At 49.7% G+C, this 26487-nt stretch overlaps 1 protein-coding gene across 2 annotated transcripts in view; it reads right to left on the bottom strand.

Annotated features, from left to right (window-relative positions):
- Positions 1 to 26487, bottom strand: part of DYNC1H1 (dynein cytoplasmic 1 heavy chain 1) — a 121050-nt gene that overhangs the window by 37987 nt on the left and 56576 nt on the right. The window contains exons 41-52 of one of the 2 annotated variants that reach the window (XM_040332865.1): positions 18020 to 18185; positions 17759 to 17922; positions 14798 to 14927; positions 13971 to 14104; positions 13571 to 13685; positions 11901 to 12062; positions 11609 to 11823; positions 11328 to 11532; positions 8760 to 8933; positions 8447 to 8566; positions 6716 to 6836; positions 2920 to 3115 (exon numbers count right to left, since the gene is read on the bottom strand). In XM_040332865.1, coding sequence (XP_040188799.1) covers positions 2920 to 3115; positions 6716 to 6836; positions 8447 to 8566; positions 8760 to 8933; positions 11328 to 11532; positions 11609 to 11823; positions 11901 to 12062; positions 13571 to 13685; positions 13971 to 14104; positions 14798 to 14927; positions 17759 to 17922; positions 18020 to 18185 — 1902 coding nt within the window. Of the gene's footprint in view, positions 1 to 360; positions 557 to 2919; positions 3116 to 6715; positions 6837 to 8446; positions 8567 to 8759; positions 8934 to 11327; positions 11533 to 11608; positions 11824 to 11900; positions 12063 to 13570; positions 13686 to 13970; positions 14105 to 14797; positions 14928 to 17758; positions 17923 to 18019; positions 18186 to 26487 lie in introns of both variants that reach the window. The other variant, XM_040332866.1, reaches the window with a different exon arrangement.

Genomic DNA, 26487 nt, shown 5'->3' with positions numbered 1-26487 from the left:
AAAAAAATAAAAAATACGCTGCAAGAAGCCGATTCTTACACAGCAAGGATTAGGAAAGACAGAAGTAAAAAAATAAAGCATGAAGAATAGTTCTGCGCACTTTGAGGGCAGACGGAAGTGAAGAAAGTTGCAGTTTGTTAGCGCAGTGGTCATCACCCCCGTCCTCAGGGCCCACTAACAGGCCAGGTTTTATGCATTACCTTGGGGAAAATAGAATAATGCAATCACTGAGCAGCAAAGGATATCACCTGGGATGTATTTCAGTTATCCTGCAAACCTGGCCTGTTAGTGGGCCCCGAGGACGGGGGTTGATGACCACAGAGTTAGAGGGAGAAGATTGCTGAGGACAGAAGACAGTACCTGAGATCTTCTGGGACCAGGTTGATAATCTGGCTGATGAAATTGTCCCTCATAACCACAGTTCTGATCCTTTTCCAATCGTTGGTCTCCTCGCCCAGGAGGAGACAGATGGACTCTAGGGCCAGTTTTACTGCAGCGGGAGGGTTGGCCATTGCTTTTACTTCAACAAGGTGTTGTCTTTTTATAGAGCTCACCGCTATGAAGGGGGTGGGGGGGGGGGGGAACAAGGTTAATATACATGCAATGTTAGTAAAGAAACTGCCGCTGGGGATCCATGAAAGAAATTTCAGTTCCAGGAAATGAAAAAAAAAAAACAATCCAAACAATGAGCACCTCCAGCCAGAGGGGGGCACTCTAGTTCTGGGCGGTGTCATCTGTGAGATCTTCCTTGCCAAGTCCTTGGCTGGGTGTTGCCACAGGGGCCCTAAAAGTAAGGGGACCTTGGACTTGTTCACACAGGGGCCCTACGGTAAGGGGACCTTGGACTTGTTCACACAGGGGCCCTAAAAGTAAAGGGACCTTGGACTTGTTCACACAGGGGCCCTACGCTAAGGGGACCTTGGACTTGTTCACACAGGGGCCCTACGCTAAGGGGACCTTGGACTTGTTCACACAGGGGCCCTACGCTAAGGGGACCTTGGACTTGTTCACACAGGGGCCCTACGCTAAGGGGACCTTGGACTTGTTCACACAGGGGCCCTACGCTAAGGGGACCTTGGACTTGTTCACACAGAGGCCCTACGCTAAGGGGACCTTGGACTTGTTCACACAGGGGGGCCTAAAAGTAAGGGGACCTTGGACTTGTTCACACAGGGGGGCCTAAAAGTAAGGGGACCTTGGACTTGTTCACACAGGGGCCCTAAAAGTAAGGGGACCTTGGACTTGTTCACACAGGGGCCCTACGCTAAGGGGACCTTGGACTTGTTCACACAGGGGCCCTACGCTAAGGGGACCTTGGACTTGTTCACACAGGGGCCCTACGCTAAGGGGACCTTGGACTTGTTCACACAGGGGCCCTACGCTAAGGGGACCTTGGACTTGTTCACACAGGGGCCCTACGCTAAAGGGACCTTGGACTTGTTCACACAGAGGCCCTACGCTAAGGGGACCTTGGACTTGTTCACACAGGGGGGCCTAAAAGTAAGGGGACCTTGGACTTGTTCACACAGGGGCCCTAAAAGTAAGGGGACCTTGGACTTGTTCACACAGGGGCCCTACGGTAAGGGGACCTTGGACTTGTTCACACAGGGGCCCTACGCTAAGGGGACCTTGGACTTGTTCACACAGGGGCCCTACGCTAAGGGGACCTTGGACTTGTTCACACAGGGGCCCTACGCTAAAGGGACCTTGGACTTGTTCACACAGAGGCCCTACGCTAAGGGGACCTTGGACTTGTTCACACAGGGGCCCTACGCTAAAGGGACCTTGGACTTGTTCACACAGAGGCCCTACGCTAAGGGGACCTTGGACTTGTTCACACAGGGGCCCTAAAAGTAAGGGGACCTTGGACTTGTTCACACAGGGGCCCTAAAAGTAAGGGGACCTTGGACTTGTTCACACGGGGGCCCTACGGTAAGGGGACCTTGGACTTGTTCACACAGGGGCCCTACGCTAAAGGGACCTTGGACTTGTTCACACAGAGGCCCTACGCTAAGGGGACCTTGGACTTGTTCACACAGGGGGGCCTAAAAGTAAGGGGACCTTGGACTTGTTCACACAGGGGCCCTAAAAGTAAGGGGACCTTGGACTTGTTCACACAGGGGCCCTACGGTAAGGGGACCTTGGACTTGTTCACACAGGGGCCCTAAAAGTAAGGGGACCTTGGACTTTTTCACACGGGGGCCCTACGGTAAGGGGACCTTGGACTTGTTCACACAGGGGCTAGGGCAATCAAAACAATGAGCACCTCCAACCAGAGGGGGGCACTCTAGTTCTGGGCGGTGTCATCTGTCAGCTTTTACAGCAGTGAGATCTCCCTTGCCAAGACCTTGGACTTGTTCACACAGGGGCCCTACCGTAAGGGGGGACCTTGGACTTGTTCACACAGGGGCCCTACCATAAGGGGGGACCTTGGACTTGTTCACACAGGGGCCCTACCGTAAGGGGGGACCTTGAACTTGTTCACACAGGGGCCCTTAAAGTAAAGGGACCTTGGACTTGTTCACACAGGGGCCAAGGCATGGGTCTTCTAACTACGGCCCTCCAGTTCAGGAACTACAATTCCCATCATGCCTTGTCATGTCTGTGAATGTCAGTGTGTTACAATGCCTCATGGGATGTGTAGTTCTACAACAGCTGGAGGGCCGTAGTTTGAGGTTCCCTGGGCCAGGGCATCACAGGGGGCTCACAGGGCATCACAGGGGGCTACAGGGCATCACAGGGGGCTACAGGGCATCACAAGGGGCTACAGGGCATCACAAGGGGCTACAGGGCATCACAGGGGCATGAAATGATTGCATCCACCGGCTGAGAAATGCACGCCGGGTATTGACTTCCTTTATGAACAATTGCTCTCGGTCCTCCCAGCGGCGGCTTCGTACACAGATCTCATCTAGTCACCTGATCTCCTCAGCAGAAAAGTTTACAATAGTCGGGATGAAGTTTTCCCTCATAATGATGGAACGGATTTGCCGCCAGTCCGTTGTACTTTCTCCCAGCAGCAGACAGATGGACTCCAATGCCAGCTTCACTGCTGCTGGAGGATTAGCCATTGAACGGACCTCTACCAGGTGCTGCTTCTTGATTGATTTTACAGCTAATCAGGAGATGCGATCACAGCAGATCATAAGAAGGACAGACAGCGGGAGAGACAGAAATCCAAAAAAAGGGACAGGAAGAAAAAAAAAATAAACGGAAGGAAAGAAAAATGAGGAAAATTTGATTAGAACATTCATTATGGAAAAATCTGAATTATAATTCTTCTGATAGGACCGTACAACCGACCACAAGAAATAAAAACTTTCCTCCAATTAAAACCAAAAGCCCCTTCAACCCTCGGGTGTATTTACTAAAGTAAAATAGGCGGCGCACTCCGCACGAGCAGAGTTCAGGAGATGAGGGGAAGCTCTGCTGACTTCCATCCTCCAATCACGTGCAAGCGCAAAAATGCTGCTCATTTATTTTCTTTGCATGTTACTGTATGCAAAGTCACGCTTCACCTCTTACTAAAAACAGTACTCAAAAACATGCAAGAAAAAAAAAAAAAAAAAAAAGCTTGCATGTGATTGGAGGATGGAAGTCAGCAGAGTTTCTGCTCATTAATAAACTCCGGAGCAACTTAACTCGCAGAGTACACAACCTATTTGCCTTTAGTAAGAGCCCTTTCACACTGGTGCATTTTTGCGGCATTTTTGCAGTCAAAATAGCGCTATTAAAACGCTCATTAAACGCTCCCCATGCATCTCAATGGACCCTTTCACACTGAGGCGTTGCGCTGGAGGAGCGTTGAGAAAAGTCCTTCAAGCAGCATCTTTGGAGCAGCTTTTGAGTGCTGAAAAAAAAACGCTCCAAAAACGCCCCTCTCCATTAAAATGAATTGAAAACGCTGTAAAATAGCAGTGTTTTACCGCTATTTTAACCCTTCGCTATAGGCGTTTCCAGTGTAAAAAGGGCTCTAAATGTATCCCTCCGTGTCTGGGAGTCGCCCAAGTCCAGGCCAAATTTTGCAGCATCTACAGCGGAACCTCAGATTACGAGTATAATCCGTTCCAGGAGAACGCTCGTAATCCAAAGCACTCGCATATCAAAGCGAGTTTCCCCATAGAAGTCAATGGAAACTAAAATAATCAGTTCCGCATTGACTTCTATGGCATGCAATACCGCATGTGGCCAGAGGTGGGGGGCGCCGGAGAGCCTCGGAAACGGCCGGAAAGGCACGAGGACAGTTCAGGCTGACCTCGGCAAGACTCCGTTCACGAGCCTTTCCAAGGTTTGCTGAGCCGTCCTCAGGTTCAGGCGCCCCCACCTCAGGCCAAACGTGGTACTGCACACCGCTTTGGCCTGAATCCTGCTCGTGTTGCGAGACGCTCACAGTTTAAATGCACAGCACACGTATTGCAAAACGCTTGTTAACCACGCTACTCGCAATCTAAAGACTCCACTGTACAGTATTTGTTCATGAAATGCCTCTGTAGGACTTCTTTGCGCCTCTAAATCATTTCATGTAATAAATCCTTTCCTCATTTTTTAGATTCACAATTGCAGAAATATAAATCTGGCTGTAACGCATCATTTTATGGAACCAGTAATGTGACAATTACAGAATTGGGGGCGGGGGCACCGCAGATTATTCCCCAATGTAACTGCTGGCCGGCAAGTGGTCACCAGACACACCCATCATCATGATCACATGATGGGGAATTGGGGTTCCAGATCATTGGTGGGAACCCCAAGATAGCAGCGCAGCGGCCGGCTCTCAATCCTGGACGTCACCAAGGGGGTTTATTTACTAAAGCTGGAGAGTGCAGAATTAGGCTCACTTCTACATAGAAACCAACCAGATTCTAACCTCGGCTTGTTCATTTAAAGGGATTGTAAAGTCTTGTTTTTCTCCTATAAAAACAAACATTCTACTTCCCCTCATCTAATGGTTTTGCACAGAGCACACCGGATCCTCCTCTTCTCAGGTCCCTCTTCTGTGATCCTGGCCCCTCCCTCATGTTGCGTGCCCCCCCAGCTCAGTCACAGCTTCCTGTGGCCAGACACGGAGCCCAGACCCAGATCCAACCGCTCTCTCCCCTGATTGACTGACAGCAGCGGGAGCCAAGGGCACCACTGTTTTGTGTCTCAGCCAATCAGGAAGGAGAATCTCAGATGGCTGGGACACTTGTGGACATCGCTGACAGAGAGGGGGCACAGGCAAGCATTAGCAGACCCAGTAAATGATGGGATGTGGGGTTGCAGCACCTTGCACCTCTGGGCCCATTTACATTACACAGCACTCTGGGCCCCTTTACAATACACAGCCGCCCACAGTTTGTTACAGACACCCCCCTAACAGTTCTGGACTCCCTGCGTGGTACACAGACCTCCCTACAATACAGACCCCCTCCCTACAATAGACGTAAACCTGCGGGCCACACGAGCATATGCCCGGTATGCCCTATGGCCAGTCCGGGCCCGAGTATTAGGGTGGCTGCTGCACACAAAAGGCTTTTCACCTTCATGCATAGAATGCACCTTCTACCTTTAAAACACTCAAAGGGGTTGTAAAGCTGCGCGTTTTATCACCTCAATGCATCCTATGCATTAAGGTGAAAAAACATCTGATGCTTACCATTGGCTCCCGCTGTTGTCAATCTAATCAACGACGTGGCGCGCCGAGGGCGGGGCCGAGTGATACACTTGCTGCCACAGTATCACACGGGAGCATGCCTGCAAGCTAACCACCCCGTTGGCAGAGCGCTTCCCAGAAGTGTGTTCGCTCTTGCTGGGAGGAGCCGAGACAGCTGCCAAGGGACCTCAGAAGAGGAGGATCGGGGCCAATCTGTGCAAATTGAGCTGCACAGCGGAGATATGTATGACATGTTATTGAAAGAAAAAAAAAGGAACCTTTACAACCCCTTTAAGTTTTGGCAATAAAGCCTGGAAGCCGATTGGTTTCTATGTAGAAGTGAGCCTGATTTTGCACTCTCCAGCCTTAGTAAATAAACCCCGCCCCCTCGTCACAGGAGAGCAATTAATTTTGCACTCCTGTGACCCGTTTTCAGAGAGTGATCTAAACTCCGCTCGCCACTGACATCACTGGAATGAGCGAGGAGGATCAGAGCAGGAGAGATGCTCACCGACAGGCAGCATCTCTCCGCTCGGGGAGTGAACCGAGCCATCGGGCGTTGTTCGGTGGCTTGGTTCTCAGTGCAGAGACGGCAGGGGACAGCTGCACCCTCCACCTGGGTAAGTACGATTATAAATAACACAACACCAAACCCATACTTCTCTCTTAACCTCTTGGCGCCGACGGCTCACAAATATGCAGTCTCCTGGCGGATGGGCCTTGGCGCTGAGCGTCCACCTATTGGCGTACCCAATTACAAAGAGCTCTGCCAGAAATAAACAGCCCCGTGTTCTCCCGGTGGCCAACAGAAAGCTCCCAATCGCTGCCAGTAATTGGGAGCTTTCCAATCATGTGACCGCCAAGCACAGCGGCCACATGATCGTAAACCCCGCCCCCCGGTATCTGGAACCCCTTAAAGGTGACCGCCAAGCACAGCGGCCACATGATCGTAAACCCCGCCCCCCGTATCTGGAACCCCTTAAAGGGCCCGGGAGGTGCCGGCGCTAAGAGGTTAAAGGAACGCTGAGGCGGGTAAAGTGAATAGCAGCAATGTCTGTAATTGATCATCACTATGGACCTCACCATTCTGGGCCTCAATGACGGCCGGCTCCACTTGGTCCAGCTCCTCTTTTACACTCTTCTGCTTCTCAGCAATACCAGCTTGCTGCTTATGTACCTGTTCCTGGATCTCCTGACTCATCACCTGCACGACACAAAGTCATCATCACATCAATGTTAGTAGAGGTGAGGGCGCTCACACACGTCATCCTTGGCATCAGCATTCTTCAAGGATACATCTACTTGGTGCCGCACCATAGAAGAGGGGGCAGAGCTGTGCATTACTGGGCAATATACAGTACATGGGCACGTATGGTCTGAATGTTGGGCTACCAGGAGAGATAATTGGGCAATTCCGCTCCTAAGTTTGCAAAAGTTCCAAGTATGGGTTTCCAACACAGTGGCGGCTGGTGCTCAATATTTGGGGGGGGGGGCACGTCAAAGCCAATCCCCCCACTGGAGATGGACGGGAAGGTGGCAATACCCCCCCCTCTTCCACCCCCGTGGGAGACGGAGAGGAATGTGGCAGCAATCAGAGGCTGCCTTACCTTAGGACGGAGGCAGATGAAGAAGGCTTGGATCTCAGCTCCTCACTCCGGGGGGGGGGGGGGGGGGGGGGAAATGCTTTTCCTCCAGGCCCAACAGGAGTCCCTGGCCAAAAATTGGGTCTCAGGAACTGCTTCCCGATTGGCCGGGAGGAGAAACAGAGATACAATAGCGAATATTAATCAACTACAATTAGGTGGGCTTGGGGTACAGTGCTCTGCGCCCTAAGCACACCCTTTTAAAGCGGAGGTTCACGCTAAAACAATTATATACCATTACATCCAGCATGCTTCCGAGATCTACAGTATGCTGGTATTTTTTGTTTTTCGCTGTACATACCGTTTTAGGCGTTCCTATGAAGAGGCGTAGATGATTGACGTGCGGATAAGGCGCGTTCCGAAAATAGCCGAACTGGGACTCGGCTATAAACGGCGCCTGCGCAGTCAGCTCTACACGGCTCCTAGTCTGTGCGCAGGCGCCGTATAGCGCCGAGTCCCAGTCCGGCTATTTTCGGAACGCGTGACGCGCCTTATCCGCACGTCAATCATCTACGCCTCTTCATAGGAACGTCTATTCCCCCGCGGGAGTGAGAAAAGAAAAAATAACTATAAAACGGTATGTACAGCGAAAAAATACAAAAAAACAGCATACTGTAGCGGTCGGAAGTATGCTGCATGTAAAAAAACAAAAAAAACAAACATGGAAATCCATGCGTCTGGTGCCGCGCATGTAGATTAGGGGGCCGTATGCATGAATTGGGAGGGGGGCACTGCCTAGATGGCTACAGCATTGCTCCAATGCTGCACCTGTCCTCCATGTACAACACTTAGGAATGATAAACGAAGGCAGATCGCTCAGTTTTCAGGGAGCAGAGGTGACCATTCACCCCCTCTCTAATCTGCCCCTCCAGTGCTCACAGGGCATCAGGCTGTGGAGGGGGCGAGGGAGTGCGTGTCTCAGAAAGACTGAGCCAGCTGATGGTCCAGACATCTGGGTGGATCCAGACTCGAAAGTCGGGATCTTTGCCAGAGTCTGGACGGGCTGAGTGATATCAGCCAAAACGAGTCACAGAAACGCAGAACAAAATCGCACACTTCTGTGACGCCGAGAAGAAAAGTGTAGCCCATGACTTCTCCTGGACACATGTACGATTACTTCCAAGGAAAATCCTTCAGAAAGAAAAAACAAAAAAAAAACAGATAAAATTACCTTTTTCTTCTCCGCTTCCTGCTGATCCTTCACCATTTTCTTCAGCTTGTCATTGGCCGCTGCATTTTTCACCTCCAGCTCCTGACTCTTAATGCGCAGATCACGGCGGAGTTCCTCCACCTGAAGTCACGAAAAAAAAAAAAAAAGGACTTCCATTACAATTTTAAGGTATAATGGAGAGCGGGTATACAATCTGTGCGCTCAACGTATTAACAACGCAACCGTCAATATTGGGGGGGGGGGTTCTATGGCGGTAAAGGAATATTGGGGGGGGGGGGGGGGGGTTTATGGCGGTAACGGAAGCTTCACAAACCTGATCCACCGTCTCCTTGATCTTCCGCAGACCGACATTCAGATGCATCTGCTGCTCCTCCAGCTCGCTCCTCTTCTCATTGAAGAGATCCGCATAGTGATTTATAAAGTCCAGGTAGTGGCGCGGTGTGATGGCCATCGTTCTGCCGCCTCGCTTAGCAAGTCGAGTATTTGCCTGGGGGGGGGGGGGGGGGGGGGGACAAGACACATGACTTCAGTCAGACCCAAACAAATCTTGTGTGAACCAAACACATTACTCAGGAAAACTCCATGGATTGGCCGATGCAAGCGCTGAAAAAAAGGATTTTTGTACTCACCGTAAAATCCATTTCTCTGAGTTCATAGACGGACACAGCCTTCCTAAATCTCCTGGTAGGAAGAAGTATAACCCTAAGGTCAATGAAGGCTGTGTCCGTCTATGAACGAAAGAGAAAGGAGGAGAGCAAAGTCTCTGGTTTCCTAAACCCGCCCCCGAGGACAAGCCAAAGTAAAAATAAGAACTCCTTCTGGTAGGATCTCAAAGCTGGGAGAGAGGAGCCAGGTCAGATCACTTTAAAAAAAGCCGAAAAAAATAAATAAAACACTAAATGTGAGCGTTCTCACCAGCAAATATTTGCATTTCTGGCCATCCAGCTCTAAGATTTATACAGCTCTGCCATACAGTATAAGCCAGCCCGGTGCACTTAAGCAATACATCCTGTGCCCTATACAGTGGAATCTTGGATTAATAATCCGTTCCAGGAGAAAGCTCGTAATCCAAAGCACTCGCATATCAAAGCGAGTTTCCCTAATGGAAACGAAAATAATTTGTTCCGCATTGACGTCTATGGCATGCAATACCGCATGTGGCCAGAGGTGGCAGGGCGAAGGAGAGCCTCGGAAAGGCTCAGGGACAGCTCGGCTGAATGCGGAAAGCCTCGGTAACGGACTACTTTCGAGTTTTTCTGAGTATTTCCAAACGGCTCAGCTTGGCTCTGGCGCCTCCACACCTCTGGCCAAAGGAGGTATTGCACATCGCTGTGGCTTGAATTCTGCTTGTTTTGCGAGACAAAAAAAGAGCTTATATTGCAAAACGCTTGTTAACCGCATTGCTCGCAATCCGAGGTTCCACTGTATATGAAAGATGCCCTTTTCTATCAGTACATGTGTATGCAGGATGCCCGATAGTGCATCAGTACATGTGTATGCAGGATGCCCGATAGTGCCCAAGTAATGCCCCTTCCTCTACCAGTGCAGGATGGATACAAGCCAAAAATGTTTTTTTTAGGGATGCACCGATATATCAGTGGCCGATACATATCGGCCGAAAACCGCTGTTTTGGGGACATGCCGGAACAGCTTTAAAATTGCCAATATGACTAGTGGCTGCAGAGCGGTAACCCACACTGAAACTGTCTCCGCTCGCACACAGCCCCGCCTCCTCCTAACCACGCTGTGATAGACAGAATGCCGTTCTAATGCTGAGATTTTTTATGTCTATCACAGCGTGGGGTTAGGAGGCGGGGCTGTGTAGCAGAGCGGAGACAGTTTCAGCATACGGGCGGCAGTGAGTTGCTTTCTTTTCTAGCAGCCATCCATCCTCCCAGTCCCCCCCCCCCCCCGCTCCATACCTCCCTCCAGGTGGCTCTATCTTCGGGTCTCTGTCCACCTCCCCCCTCCTCTGCTGCCAATCCACTCCTGAGGTGACAGGGTTAATAAAGAGAACCTGTCACCTCCAATTGCTATCACACAGGGAATTATTTTCTCCTGTGTGTTAGCAATAAAGTTAAGGGCCCTTTCACATGCATGGACAAACGGTCCGTTTATTACAAGTCCGTTTAAGCACTTGTAATGTATCCCTATGGGCTTGCAGACGTTAGCGGATGATGCATCCGCTAACGTCCGCAACCATCCGCGTCCGCAAAGATCTGCTTTTGTGGATGGAAGAAAACCCTATTTTTCTTCCGTCCGGCGGAACGGATCGGATGAATACGGACACATGCTCCCTATTTATCCGATTCCCCATAGGGGAGAGCGGAGGAGAGACAGGGCGGTCTCTGCACAGTGTGCAGGGGTCCGCCGACAGCTCAGCGGGGATTAAAGGAGCCAAACGGGCTAACGGAGCGGATCAATACGGATCCGCTTCGTGTGAAAGAGCCCCAAGTGTAAAAATAAATAAAATAAGTAATTAAAAAGTAAAGAATAAGATATTAAAAAGAAAATTAAAAAAAAAAAAAAAAAAAAAAAAAAAAGTGATAAAGTATTAAAAATAAATAAAAACAAAGAAACAAGAAGCAGCAATTGGGGGCACAGTGAGTATGTTTTAACATATATATATATATATAAAAATAAAATAAAAAAAAAGCCACTTTCGGTTTCGTTTCTGAAATTTCCATTTCGGTGCACCTCTAAAAAATGTTTTTAATACATTTGCATTCATTGGTGTGTTTTCCTAGATCTCAAAAGTTCATTTTAAAGTTAACCATTTGCTGTCCCTCCTCCTCCCAGCGACAGGAGAAGCAGACACACCCCCCGGCTGACCGCAGATGCCAAGCATTTGATATTAAGGAAGGGTGGGGGGAGGGTGTACCTGGTGAAGAGTTTGATGGACAAACACACATCCGTTCACAATGGCCTCCCTATGGGAAGGAGTCTGGGGAAGCTTGTCATAGACCGCAGGCATGTAGTCTGGAACAATGTAGTTTGGCTTCTCCAGATCCATTTTGCTGGTGAACTCCTTGGCCACTTGATAGAGGGCTTCTGTTGACCAGTCACCAAACCAGTTCAGCACACATCTTAAAAGAGAAAAAATGAGTATATGAAATGAATACAACATCCAATAGAGCAGAAGAGTTTCCAAAAGTCACAAACCTGTTGAACAGAGCGGGGGAGGTGGCGGCTCGGTCCTTCAGCCCTTCTGAAGAGGGGTTCATGGTGAAGACCACGTGGAGATTTCGGATGACTTGGCTGGCGAACCATTTGTAGAGCTCTTCATGGGAATCCAACATCAATCCTTCTTTCTGAGCCCCTTCCTTGCATTGTGTCATGAGTGTGGAAAACTCGTCGCCCTCAAACAAGCCGGGAACCTTCATATGGAATCAGAGAGTCAGACCTGGAAACACGACGGAAAAACCGACCAATCAGGGAGGAAACAAAAACTCACCTCTCCATTGGCCAGTAAAGTGTTCATTCTCTCAAGGAATCCGGAGTCCAGCACATTGGACTCATCCATGATGAACGCAATCTTTTCATTTTTGCAGCCGGAGCGCCTCAGTACAGTTCTTAGATCTTCATCAAAGTCATCACCTGTGTACTTCCTGTGCACCTGTGTAACACACGACACACGCATTGTGTAACATACGACACACACACATTGTGTAACATACGACACATACACATTGTGTAACATACGACACATACACATTGTGTAACATACGACACATATTATGCAACACACAACATACAATACACACTCGGCACATTGCAAAATCTAAAAGAAAAAAAAATGCAACATCTTCACAATGTGGACACATTTTCCTAGGTCTAAAACACAGCAAAAGAAAAGTCCCCTGCAAGGTGATGTCATAGTATGCGCATCACATACTAGCACATGAAAGACTTGCCTTAAAATAAAACCCTCCAGTGGTGTGCTGTCATTACCGACAGGGCTTCTATCTTCACCTGGTCTTTTCTTATGGCTTTGCGGGCGCCGGATGTTTAACCACTTGCCAACTGGCTCATGCCGATATGTGTCGGCACAATGGGACCGCTGGGAAAACCGCCGTACCCGTATCCTTTAAGAGCCGTAGCAGGTCAGAACGGGACAAAATCCGGTTCCGATAGTAGGAACAATGATCTGTCTCTCCTCCCCTAAGTAGGAACAGCGATCTGGCTGCTCCTCTAGTCAGTCCCATCCCTTCACAGTTAGAAACACCTCCCAGGGAACACATTTAACCCCTTGATTTTTATAGCTCTGATCGATGTATAAATGTCTATGGTCCCAAAAAAGTGTCAAAAGTGTCCGATCTGTCTGCCGCAATCCCGATAAGAAAATCGCTCATCACCGCCATTACTAGTAAAAAAATAAAAATGCCACAAATCTATCCCCTATTTTGTAGACGTTGTAACTTTTTTGCAAACCAATCAATTTTTTAGAATACATATTGGCCTAAACTGATGAAGAGGAAAAAAAAAAAAAAAAAAAATCATTATATATATATATATTTTTTTTTTTTCCCCCCCGCAATAAGCGTATATTGATTGGTTTGCACACAAGTTACGTCTACAAAATTGGGGATAGATTTGCGCCATTTTTATTTTTTTACTAGTAAGGGTGGTGATTAGCGATTTTAAAAACACATTAAAAAAAAAAAAAAAAAAAAGTTTTTTTGTTTATTGCGCAAAAAATAAATACCGCAGGAGGTGATCAAAAACCATCAAAAGAGATCTCTATTTGTGGGGGGAAAAAAGAGTAAATTTTATTTGGGTACAGCATCGCATGACCGCGCAATTGCCAGTTAAAGGGACGGAGTGCCACATCGCAAAAAAATGGTGTGGTCAGGAAGTGGGTAAATCCTTCCGGGACTGAAGTGATTAATGGCCGAGCCAAGATGACGTCAATCCACAGGGCTTTGGATTGACGGCACACTCATTACGCCCTCAACTCAGAACGCTGTGCACATGTGCCAGGGACATGAGCGGCCTCAGAAACAGAGCAGATCTCCTGAACTGTGCACGTTCAGGAGGTACTCATTGTAACTACAGGTAAACTTGATACCTGTAGGTACAAGTGACCATGCGGTGTTTACCATCTTTAAATGTATCAGTCCTTACCTTGATCTGGTAAACGCTAAGGCCATTCATCCACGCAACGAAACGCGAAAGCGTGGTCTTCCCGGCGCCACTCACACCAATCAGAAGCAAATGACCTTGTGGCTGTCGGAAGATTCTACAAACATGAAAAAAAAAAAATGACAATTCAAATAAAAAAAATGTGCCTTCTTGGGAATCTAAAATGGGAGGTAAAAGTATCCAATTTAAAAAAAAAAAAAGACGAAGGGGAAGGAAAGAGGGAAAGACGAGGGGGAAGGAAAGGGGGGAAGGAAGTAGAGAAAGACGAAGGGGCAACTACCACCAATTAGATTGAGTAATCTTTCAATTTGGCATCCAATGCTGAAGGGTCCAGTATTCATTCACCGGCATGTGCCGGGAATAGGTGCGCGGTTCATCATACCTGTCAATTCTCAGGACGTGATCCAATACTTCATTAAACAGCACAAGAGGAACATCCAGCTCTTCCTCATAGAAGACTTTCAGACGAGCTTTGACGTAATCTCTCAGCTCTTCTTGGTCCACTGGAATGTAATCCTGACAAAGTAAAAATCAGGAGGAGATTAGACCCCCGCCAAAAAAAAAAAAAAAAAGGGGAAAATCAACCCAACAAAACCAACGAAGGATTGTTTTTGTAATGCACAATCTCTGGTCATGTGATCTTATATAGCATTGCATACTCCATGCTGCTGCAGCTACAAAAGCCGTTTTATAGACACATGCAACTGCATGATCCCCGAGAGAGAGAGAGAGAGAGAGAGAGAGAGAGAGAGAGAGAGAGAGAGACACACACAGAGACACAGAGAGAGAGAGAGAGAGAGAGAGAGAGAGAGAGAGAGAGAGAGAGAGAGAGAGAGAGAGAGAGAGAGAGAGAGAGACAGAGACAGAGAGAGAGAGAGACAGAGACACAGAGAGAGAGAGAGAGAGAGAGAGAGAGAGAGAGAGAGAGAGAGAGAGAGAGAGAGAGAGAGAGAGAGAGAGAGAGAGAGAGAGACACAGACAGAGAGAGACACAGACAGAGAGAGACACAGACAGAGAGAGACACAGACAGAGAGAGACACAGAGAGAGAGAGAGAGACACAGAGAGAGAGAGACACAGAGAGAGAGAGACACAGAGAGAGAGAGACACAGAGAGAGACTTCAGCTACAGAAGCTCTGACTAGCACTGCAATGTGTAGACGAGTTTCCCTGAACACTCTGCAGACGAGATCAGACATAAATTCCTATTACCTTGGACAGCCAGTTGCTGTAGAGGATTGGTCGGCTCAGAGCCTTTTCTTTCTCAACATTCGGGAAATGTTTCAGGGCCACAATGTCGATGTTCTCATCTGTCCAGCGTCTCTCCTCATCTTCAACAAGCCTATCGTCAAACAAAACAGAGCAACACATTTTCAAAGATTAAAGTGCATCTAAAATCCCTTTTTATTTGTTTTGGGTAGAGTAAGGAGGGGATAGAAATCTGTCAGATCCTTATTGCTGGGGAGATTGTTCATCAGTTAGGTTTGGATAAGGGAAATCTTACAAGAAAAAGGATACAGATCAGTATGTTGCATCATAAGCTGTATATATATATATATATATATATAGCATTCTCAGGTTTACTGATGAGTAATACAGTGAACTTGCTCTTTGAACTGTAACAGAAAATCTTTAAGGTGAACATACACAGGACCCCTGTCCCGGGCTGTATCTTAGTCCCGCAATCCCCCCCCCCCGTGTCAGGCACCAGGCTCACCGTTCCAGGGATTTGAAATCCCAGTAGCTTAGGCCCCTTTCACACTGAGGAGTTTGTCAGGCGCCTAAATCCCGCCTGAAAAACGCCTGCCCAAGCCTTCTCAATGTGAAAGCCAGAGGGTTACACGCTGAGGCGATGCGCTGGCAGGAGAGAGAAAAAAATCTCCTGCCAGCAGCATCTTTGGAGCGGTGAGAGTAGCGGAGTGTATACCGCTCCTTCACATTTAAAACAATGGGAAACCGCGGTAATACAGCCCGCAATGCGCCTCTGCAGAGGCGCATTGCGGGCGGTATTAATCCTTTTTCGGCCGCTAGCGGGGGTTAATACCGCACCGCTAGCGGCCGAATCCCGCGGCAATTCCGACGGTAGGACGCCGCTATACCACCACCGCACCTCCACTGCCCCGTGTGAAATGGGCCTATATCTTGTGTCGGTACCTCTCAGTGTACGGACATGCAGCTATTTTTAACTGGAACACCGCCATATGGACGGTGCTGACCAATCAAAATCCATCTAGTCCGTCCTATCAGCGCCGAGAGGAGCGACAGCCAGATGACTGGACCGGTGAATTGGCATCACGGTGCCCGTCAGCGGTGGATTGCGGGACTACGGTAGAACAGGACCGGGAGGGGGGACTGATGTAAGATCACAGGATTTTCTGTAAAGGTGAACTTACCCTTTTAAATTATAGTTGCCATTTTTTGGTATTGCTGCCAAGAGAATTACTGTATTTGCCGGCGTATAAGACGATCCCCTAATTTTCCAGCTAAAATTTTGTTTTTGGGATATACTCACCGTATAAGACGACCCCTCACTGTGCCATTACTGCAGGCCTCGCTGTGCCATTAGTACAGGCCTCGCTGTGCCATTAGTACAGGCCTCGCTGCGCCATTAGTACAGGCCTCGCTGCGCCATTAGTACAGGCCTCGCTGCGCCATTACTACAGGCCTCGCTGCGCCATTACTACAGGCCTCGCTGCGCCATTACTACAGGCCTCGCTGCGCCATTACTACAGGCCTCGCTGCGCCATTACTACAGGCCTCGCTGCGCCATTACTACAGGCCTCGCTGCGCCATTAGTACAGGCCTCGCTGCGCCATTAGTACAGGCCTCGCTGCGCCATTAGTACAGGCCTCGCTGCGCCATTACTACAGGCCTCGCTGCGCCATTAGTACAGGCCTCGCTGCGCCATTACTACAGGCCTCGCTGCGCCATTACTACAGGCCTCGCTGCGCCATTACTACAGGCCTCGCTGCGCCATTAGTACAGGCCTCGCTGCGCCATTAGTACAGGCCTCGCTGCGCCATTAGTACAGGCCTCGCTGCGCCATTAGTACAGGCCTCGCTGCGCCATTAGTACAGGCCTCGCTGCGCCATTAGTACAGGCCTCGCTGCGCCATTAGTACAGGCCTCGCTGCGCCATTAGTACAGGCCTCGCTGCGCCATTAGTACAGGCCTCGCTGCGCCATTACTGCAGGCCTCGCTGCGCCATTACTGCAGGCCTCGCTGCGCCATTACTACAGGCCTCGCTGCGCCATTACTACAGGCCTCGCTGCGCCATTACTACAGGCCTCGCTGTGCCATTACTACAGGCCTCGCTGTGCCATTACTACCTTCTCCTGTTTGCAGCGTACAGACGGCGGCCATCCATTATTCAAAAGCCGCGCCTCCTTCACAGGCTGTTCCGTGATAGGCGGAACACAAATTTTCCCAGCAGAGCCTCTGTTCAGTGTTCCGCCTATCACGGATGTCCTCCCATTCGAGGCCGAGGATGAGAGGACATCCGTGATAGGCGGAACACTGAACAGAGGCTCACCTGAGGCCGAGGATGAGAGGACATCCGTGATAGGCGGAACACTGAACAGAGGCTCTGCTGGGAAAATTAGTGTTCCGCCTATCACGGAACAGTCGGAGGAGGCGCGGCTTTTGAATAATGGATGGCCGCTGTCTGACACAGGTACCTGGCGTATAAGACGACCCCCGACTTTTGGGGCATTATTTTAGATGCAAAAGGTCGTCTTATACGCCGGAAAATACGGCAACAGATTTAGGAACTATGATACAGGAAACATTTGCAACCTTATTGAATGATAAAAGGGTGCCATTCAGAGAAAACATTTCCTGAATTACTGTAACATTCTCTGATTGGACAGGATAGACCGTGAGCCATCACTCCCCCATCTCACCACCCAACCAGAGAACCATCTGCATGTATTCAGAAAAGGCAAATGATTGTCTGAATGGCACCCATGCCAAGTGGTCAACCTTCTATGTTCAGAATGCAGACGCAGGACCCGTAGGCAAGTGAAAGATCACTGGAGGTGTTTAGTCCAGTAAATCCATACCCCCCGGGGCATCGAATATGGATAGTTACAAGCTGAACCAATGCGACTAGGCATGAAATATCCATACCTGGAATTCTATAAGTCTGTAGGATACAAAGCAAAAAAACGCATACCTGTCCTGGAAGAGACGAAGTGCTTCATGGGCCCAAATTCGGATTAACCCTTCAACAGGTAGGGTTTCCAGTGGCCTCAAGGCTTCAAATATGCCCCTCACCCATCGCGTCATCTCACGGGGGGAGTAGATGTAATGTGGCTGAGTATCCTGGGTAAATCTCTCCTGAAAAAACAAACATTACAAACCAAAAATTAAGCTTCACCCCTGAATACAGGTAAAACGACAAGTATTTTATCATCACCAACGGTTGGGTCATTACCTGGGACATAGTGTAGAACTCCACCATGGCGGCAGTCAGCGGCTCGGCGTAGGTGCGCAGTGTAGGAATGAGCCTTAGCATTGCGCGGTTGAATGTTCCGTAAATCTGAGTCAGTGAGGCGGGTCCGGGGTAGTCCACATACACCACCGGGACATGTCGCAAAAACCTGGAGGGAGAGTAAACAGAAAAATAGGATTTTTGTACTCACCGTAAAATCCATTTCTCTGAGTTCATAGACGGACACAGCATTCTTTGACATTAGGGTTATATCCGCTTTTACTAGGAGAGTTTAGGCAGAAAAAAAGCGCTTAAAGTGTTAACAAACACAAGCCTTAGTGCAGCTCCTCCCAGGGGGCGTGGCCCCCCCGGTATAACCCACACCCTGCTCTAACAGCCTCAGTACGTAACAAGCAGTACAAACCAAGGAGGGGTGGGTGCTGTGTCCGTCTATGAACTCAGAGAAATGGATTTTACGGTGAGTACAAAAATCCTATTTTCTCTTTCGTTCATAGACGGACACAGCATTCTTTGACATTAGGGACGTCCCAAAGCAGTGTCAAAAAATTCGAGGGGCGGGAAATAACACAGCAAAACAGGTTACACCCCAAACAAAACCGGGAGTTGCTCAACGGAGAAACTCCCACCATAAAACGCCGCCTGTAACATCTGCGGCCGAAGGAGGCATCAGAAGATGCGCACACATCCACCTCGTAAGACCTTGAAAGTGTGGATCGACGACCAGGTCGCTGCCATATACCCCTGTAACACAGAGGCCTGATGCCAGAAAAACCAAAAAGGCTCCGATCGCCCTGGTCGAATGCGCTGTAACCCAAAAGGGAGGCGCCAGCCCCTTCAGGGCATAGGCCTGAAGCACAATTCGTCGGATCCACCCCGAAAAAGGGGTGGCTGACGAGACTACCAGGCCCCCTGGTAGAACCAGCCAGCGACACGAACAGTGAGTCCGACTTCCGGAACGGAATCGTAGCAGATAAGTACATACGTAGGGCCCAAATCACATACAGAGGATGTAAAGAGGCCGCCTCCCTGCATTTCGGCCAAGGACATAAGGATGGAAGAACAATGTCCTCATCAACGTGAAAAGCCGAAACGACCCTGGAGAGAAAAGACGGCTGCGGTCGCAGCACCCCCTCATCTTTATGGATGACCAAGTAGGGAGCCTTGCAAGACAAGGCCGCCAGAACAGACAAACACTCGTCTGATCGAGGTAATTGCTACCAGAAAAAATCACAGTGTAAATGCCCACGCTGAGCCATGGCCACGTGACGACGCAGACCTTCCTGGGCTAGCACCCAGAGTCAAATGCATGAAGGGCAGGTACTCTAGCGCTGAGCTAAACCTGCTCCCGTCTCGTGACAGTCAACAAAAAACCTCCCGAATGTCCACAAAGGGAGCATCCAGAAGAACCAAAAGGACTAAATTCAAGTCCCATGGGGGTAGTGGAGGGGCCACATGCCAGACCCCCAGACCAGACGTACGCACCAAGGAGTGCGACGCCAAGGCTCATTGAAAGTAACAGCCAGAGCAGAAAACTGACTCCTAACCGTACTTAAGGCGAGAGCCTGATCCACTCCCTGCTGTAAAAAACAGCAGAATCCTGGACACCACGTATGTCCGAGGGTGCCACTTCATCTCCTCACACACAGAGATGCAGGCCTTCCACGTATGATGTAAAACCTACGTGAGGTAGACTTCCATGCAGGCAGCACGGTAGAGACCACTGAGCCCAATAGGCCTCGGGCCCACAGCCCCAGGCTCTCAACAGCCACGCCGCTAAGCCAGTGGCTGTAAAAAACCGGGTGGATGATCGGACCCTGTAACAGAAGATCAACCCCCAGGGGAACGCGCTAGGGGGTGTCTGCCACCAGACGCACCAGGTCCGCGTACCATGAGCGACGCGGCCAATCTGGGGCAATCAGGATTGATAGAATTCCCTCGGCTTCCATTCTGCGCAGCAGTCGAGGAAGAAGCTACCGAGGAGGGAAGGTTTAAAGTAGGCGACAGTGACCCCAAGGAGCCACCAACGCGCCTGACGCGTCTGCCCATGGTTCCCTTGACCTGGCCAAAAAAACATGGCACCTTCCGGTTGAGGCGGGACGCTAGAAGGTCCACGCATGGAGTGCCCCACTTTCGGCACAGACACTGAAAACCCCTACGGGTGGAGAGACCACTCTCCTTGGTCTAGCGCAGTCCGACTCAGGAGTAGGCCCGCAAATTCCATACTCCCAGAATGTACACGGCCGATAGAGCCGGAACGGACCTTTCGGCCCACCGAAGGATGTGCGCGACCCTCGTCGCTGCAACAGAACTCCGTGTGCTTCCCAGATGGTCGACGTACGCCACAGCGTTGTCGGACAGGGTCCTGATGGTCAGCCCTGTAGATCCAGGGACCACCAGGCAAGGCAAGCCTGATCCAGAACACCGATTGGTTCCAGCGCCACAGGGCTGACTGGGTGCCCCAAAAAAAACCCTCCCCGACCGGAGAGGCTGGCATCCGTCGCGACCACCGTCCAGTGACATGGCAGAAATGCCTTTCCAGCCCGAAGCACCGGAAAAGTCAGCCACCACACCAGGGACCAGGTGACTCAACTGAACCTGGTAATCCAGGGATGACGGAAGCTTGTCCCCACGAGACAGCAGTTCCCTCTGTAGCACCCTGGCGTGGAATTTGGCATACGGAACCGCCTCGACAGAGGCCACCGTCAGACCCAGCACCCTCATGCAGAATCGCAGAGATGACCACTACTAGGTCGACAACTGCTGCCCAGCAGATTGCAGAGTCTGAATTCTTTCCGTTAGGAGAAAAAAATTTTCGCCCCGGCGGAATCCAGGACTAGTCCCAGGAATTCCAGTCCCCGAGACGGGACCAACACTGACTTCTGGACAAAACAGAAGTCAGCCAAACTCTTGGAGAGTCTGACACGTGACAGACATGGCTCCACTAATTCAGAGCTCGAGGAAGCTCGTAGGAGAATGTTGTACAGACATCCCACAATAACAAACCCCCTCTGCCACAGCCGGGCCAGTATCGGAACGAGCACCTCGGTGAAAACCTGTGGTGTCGACACCAAGCCGAGCGGGAGGGCCACAATGAAAAATGGTCCTCCCTGACCGCAAAGTCCAGAAACTCTGGTGCTTTGAGCATATGGGAACATGCAGGTATGTGTTCACGGCATCCAAGGACGCCAGAAAAACCTCATCCTGATAGTTTGCACTTTTATAAAAAAACAAACAAGGGCCTGAGGCCCAGGATTGGACGGGCCCCGTCCTCCTTTGGGGACCCCAAAACAGATTGGAGAAAAACCCCGGAGCCTGTTCCACGAGGGAACTGGCACAATCACTGCCCTGACCAGAAGATCCTGGACAGCCCCTGACAGAGCCACCCGGCGAGCCAGAGGATGGAGGGAAAAAACCTGTTTGGTAGACAAGAGAGAAATCCTGTCTCGCACCCAGAGGAAACTACCTCGCAACCCAACGGTCAGAGAGGAGAGACCTCCACCGAGCCGCGAATTCGCGGAGCCAGCCCCCCACCCAAGATGCGAGCGGAGGCAAACCTCCAAGCGGGAGCAGGCTTGCTGGGCTTGCGGCACCCGGGGCGCCTGTGTCCTCAGTGGACGTCCTAGCCCCTTGAAAATGTTTTCCTGCCGCACTTGGCGGGCGAAAACCAAAAAACGCATGGGGGAACAGTAAATGAGGGCCCTCGCCTACAGTGAGGCACCTACCCTTTTTTAGATTGCGGGAGCAGAGTGCTCACACCGCCCGTGGCATCCTTTATGATGGCAATCAGAGACACCCCTGCGTACACCCCCACAGGGCAATACCACCAGGGACTACTGAAAAGACCGTCCGCAGACCAACCCCCAGCCATACAAGGCAGGGCAGAAAACATGGCGCAGGCGGATGCCCTGGAGAGCAAGGGGAGCATATCCGGGGTCGACACACAGACAAATATCTGACCTAGTACAAACTGGTCGGTCAGGACCACGCAGGCCATAGAAGCATTCTGCGCCTCCAGCTCCCCGTCCGGGAAACGTCTGCGACACCAGAGTCCCGGCCAAAACCGGACTCACCCCCCCCCCCCCCCCCCCCCCGCTGTGAATATGGAGCGACCACATTCACAGCACCCCTATCAGCGGGGTCCCCAAAAGCGGGAGCCCCTTCCCCAGGGGTAATGTGGCAGCCTTGTTTTAAAAACAAGCTACCCAGCTGAACACGGGGGGGGGGGGGGGGGGGGGGAGAGAGAGAGACACCCTGATACAGGAATCCTCCCCAAAAAAGAGGGGACAGACCGCAAAGCATTTTGTACCCTGCGACTGATCCCAATCCTTGCACAACATATTCCAGACATGGAACACAAGGAAAAAACACATATTGCGGTGCGGGGCGGCACGGAACCCAAAAAGGGACTGACACCACTGATGCCACCTCCGAAACCACCATAGCTAACCATGGTAACCCGCACCGCAGTGTTAAGAGCCCCAACAACAGCACCATCAAGTGCTGACCCTGAAACAGGGCCATCCTCACAGTCCGTGTGGACTTCAGCCAGCAGCTACTGACAAAAAAGGCCTAGTTAGACTTACCGGTGACGGTATTTCTAAGAGCCTTTCAGGACAACCTTGGAGAGAGCGCAGCTCCGCCTCTTCTGTAGGAAACACCCACAGGCTTTAAATCCCTCCTCTTCCACCATGGCTTCAGTTATTGTGTGGCCTCCGGCACTGGAAAACAAAGCACAGAGAACCACAACACCATGATAGATACATACTTTACTTTTTTATACACATTTAGGGAGGGAAATAGCGGTTGTCCTGAAAGGCTCTTAGAAATACCGTCACCGGTAAGTCTAACTAGGCCTTTCTCAAATCGCCTTTCAGGACAACCTTGGAGAGGATAACCAAGTAACTTACCCTAGGGTGGGACTACTGCCTGCAGTACCTTCCTGCCGAAGGCTTGATCTGCGGCCGACAGCAAGTCCAACCTGTAGTGCCGAATAAAAGTTGAGAAACTGGACCAAGTAGCAGCCTTACAGATCTGATCAGGCGTAGCACCGGCCCTTTCGGCCCAGGAAACTGCGGTTGACCTTGTAGAATGAGCAGCGATCCCAGAAGGAGGAACTTCTCCTTTTGCTTGATAGGCTTCAGAAATTGCTTGTCTAAGCCATCTACCGAGCGTACTCTTAGAAGCTTTTTCCCCTTTACGGGAACCAGAGAATACCACAAAAAGAGCGTTTGATTTCCTGAACTCCTTGGTGACGGAAAGGAACTGTAACAGACATCTCCTTACATCCAGTGTATGGAAAGCTTCTTCTCCTGCATTAGCCGGAACTGAGGAAAATGTTGGTAGAATTATTTCTTGCGACCGATGGAAAGTTGAGGCCACTTTCGGTAGGAAGGCTGGATCCGTTTGAAGGACCACTCGGTCTGGCAAAACTCTAAGGAAGGGTTCCTTAATTGCTAGAGCTTGGAGCTCACTGATTCTCCTTGCTGATGTAATGGCAACTAAAAAAAATTGTTTTGAGAACTAAACTTTTTAACGATGCACTCTGTAAAGGTTCAAACGGAGCTCCCGTGAGACCTTGCAAAACAATAGATAAGTCCCAACAAGGGAAAACTTTGAGGGCTATCGGTCTATTTCGAGCCAGAGCCCTAAAAAATCTAGAAATTAAAGTTTCTTTGGATAAAGATCTTTCAAGATAAACTGAGAGAGCCGCTACCTGTGTTTTCAGGGTGCTGGCGGCTAGACCTTTCTCCATTCCTTCATGGAGAAATTCCAGAACTGAAATAGTACTCTTGATTTCAAAACTTTTGGAAGAACACCAAGAGTTAAATTTCTTCCATACCTTGAGGTAGATGGACCTAGTTACCTCTTTTCTACTTGATAGTAGAGTTTTAACTACTTTATCAGAAAGTCCTTTAGATTTTAGAAGGTCTTCTTCAGAAACCAAGCAGTTAGATGTAGCCTGCTTGCTTCCGGATGGCACACAGAGCCCTGTGTCAATAGATCCTTCCTGTATGGTAATCTCCAGGGAGGTTTTGAGGCCAGGTTCAAAAGTGTTGCAAACCAAGGCCTTTTTGGCCAAAAAGGAGCGATCAGGAGCAAGTTGGTGTTCTCCTCCCTGAATTTCCTTAGGACCAGAGGGATTAGTGGAAAAGGGGGAAAGGCGTAACACAGCCGGTAATTCCATGGGTGTGCCAGGGCATCTATCCCCACTGCCTGATCCATTCTGTGAATTGAAAAGAATTCCTGGACCTTCGCATTTTGTTGACTTGAAAATAGGTCCACTTGGGGATGTCCCCATTCCTCCGATATTATATCGAACACCTCCTGGTTCAGACTCCATTCTGCTTCCACCACTCTTTTTCTGCTTAGCAGATCTGCTAGGAGATTTTGTGATCCCTTCAGGTGGACTGCCGATAGGGAGGCCACATTTATTTCCGCCCATGACAGAAGTTGATTGGCTAAGTCCATGAGCCCTTGGCTCCTGGTTCCCCCTTGCTTTAACACATAGATCACTGCTGTCGTATTGTCTGACAGAATCTGTACATGATGTCCTTTGACCTCCTGTTGAAAAGCTATCAGACCCAAATGAATGGCTTTCAATTCTCGCCAATTTGACGATTTTCTTGCCTCTATTTTTGACCACTTGCCTTGAGCGGTTTGACCCTCCAGGTGGGCTCCCCAACCCCAGGAGCTTGCGTCGGTTGTTAGACGCTTGTCCAGAGGAAAAAACCATGGGAGACCCTTCGTTAGATTGGAGGGGTCCCTCCACCACCATAGTGCTCGTTTCACTTTCGTAGAAAGTCTGAAACGCTTCTCGAACGGCACCTGGTGTGACCAGACCTGCAAGATGTTTTTCTGAAGTGGTCTGGAATGCAGTCTTGCCCACTGGACTGCCGGAATTGTAGCTGTAAGAAGGCCCAGAACTGACATAACTGTTCTGACTGGTACTGAAAGGTTCGTCTGGATCTGACCCACTGCTGAAAAGATTTTGTCTATCTTTTCCTGAGGCAGGAACACTTTTTGCACTACTGAGTTTAGGGTGTAGCCCAGAAACCTCATCTCCCGAGAGGGATCTAGATGCGATTTTTCTAAGTTCAAAATCCAACCTAGATTTTTGAGATGAGTCTGTGACGTTTGGAGGTTCGTCACAAGCTGATCCCTGGAATCTGCGAAGAATAATAGGTCGTCCAGGTATGGCACGACCGAGATCCCCCTCAGTTTTAGAGGCTCCAGGGCTTCCGCCATAATCTTTGTGAAAACTCTGGGGGAAGATGACAGGCCAAATGGTAGGGCCCTGAATTGGAGATGCCATACTGATGTTCCCAGATTGATGGCTAGGCGAAGGAACTTTTGGGAGGCTGGTGCTATTGGCACATGTAAATAGGCATTCCTTAGGTCCAGGGATGCCATGAAGCAACCTGGAGACAACAGTTTTGTGATGGAGTAAATTGTGTCCATACGGAAGTGTTTGTACCGTATTGATCTGTTCAGGATCTTTAGATTCAGAATCAACCGGTATTTGCCTGAAGGTTTTTTTACAAGAAATATATGGGAATAAAACCCCCGACCCTCCTGCTGTTTCGGGACCTGGACAATGACTTCTTGTTGAATCAGATCCTGTAAAAGGTTCATCATGGCCGAAGCCTTTTCTTGGTCTCTTGGAAGGGCTGTAATGTAAAACCTGCTTGGCGGACATTCCGAGAATTCCAGTTTGTAACCTTGTGAAATGATGTTCTTCACGAAAGGACTTGTGGATATTTGACTCCACTGAGGGAGAAAGGATGACAGTCTTCCCCCTACTGGAGTAGTTACGTCATTTGTCTTTAGGGTTTTGATCTGGAGGAGATCTGAAGAGAACCCCACCTCTTCCCCTACCCTTTTGAGGAATCCAACGTTTTTTGTTGACATCTTCTCTATTTTTGTAGGGTTGTTGAACAGCACGAAAATTCTTTTTAAACGTCTGTTTCTTCTTGGCTGGGAAAGCCTTCTTTTTATCGGCCGTTCTATCTAAGACTGTTTCCAGGTCTGGCCCAAAAAGAAAATCCCCTGAAAAAGGGATGCCACAAAGTTTAATCTCTGAGGCTGTATCCCCTGACCACGTTTTTAGCCAGACTGCACGCCTAGCTGAATTGACAAGTGCTGAGGATCTGGCTGCCATTTTAATTGATTCGGCTGATGCATCAGCCATGTATTTAATTGCATTAAGGATTAGAGGAAAGGAGTCTAAAAGGTCTTTCCTATGGGTGCCTGCTTCAATGTGGCCCTTCAGTTTCTCTACCCAGCATTCCAGGTTTCTTGCTACCACCGTGGAAGCCATGGCTGGTTTAAGGCTGGCGGATGCGGAGTCCCAAGCTTTTTTAAGGAGAGCATCTGCTCTTTTGTCCATCGCATCTTTCAAGACCCCCATGTCTTCAAAGGCCAGATCTGTCCTTCTAGAAACCTGTGAAAAG

This window comes from Rana temporaria, chromosome 13 (genome assembly GCF_905171775.1).
Source record: "Rana temporaria chromosome 13, aRanTem1.1, whole genome shotgun sequence".
NCBI classification, from domain to species: domain Eukaryota; kingdom Metazoa; phylum Chordata; class Amphibia; order Anura; family Ranidae; genus Rana; species Rana temporaria.
Note: the sequence above shows the minus strand (reverse complement) of the source record. Positions and strands in the feature narration are given on the sequence as shown.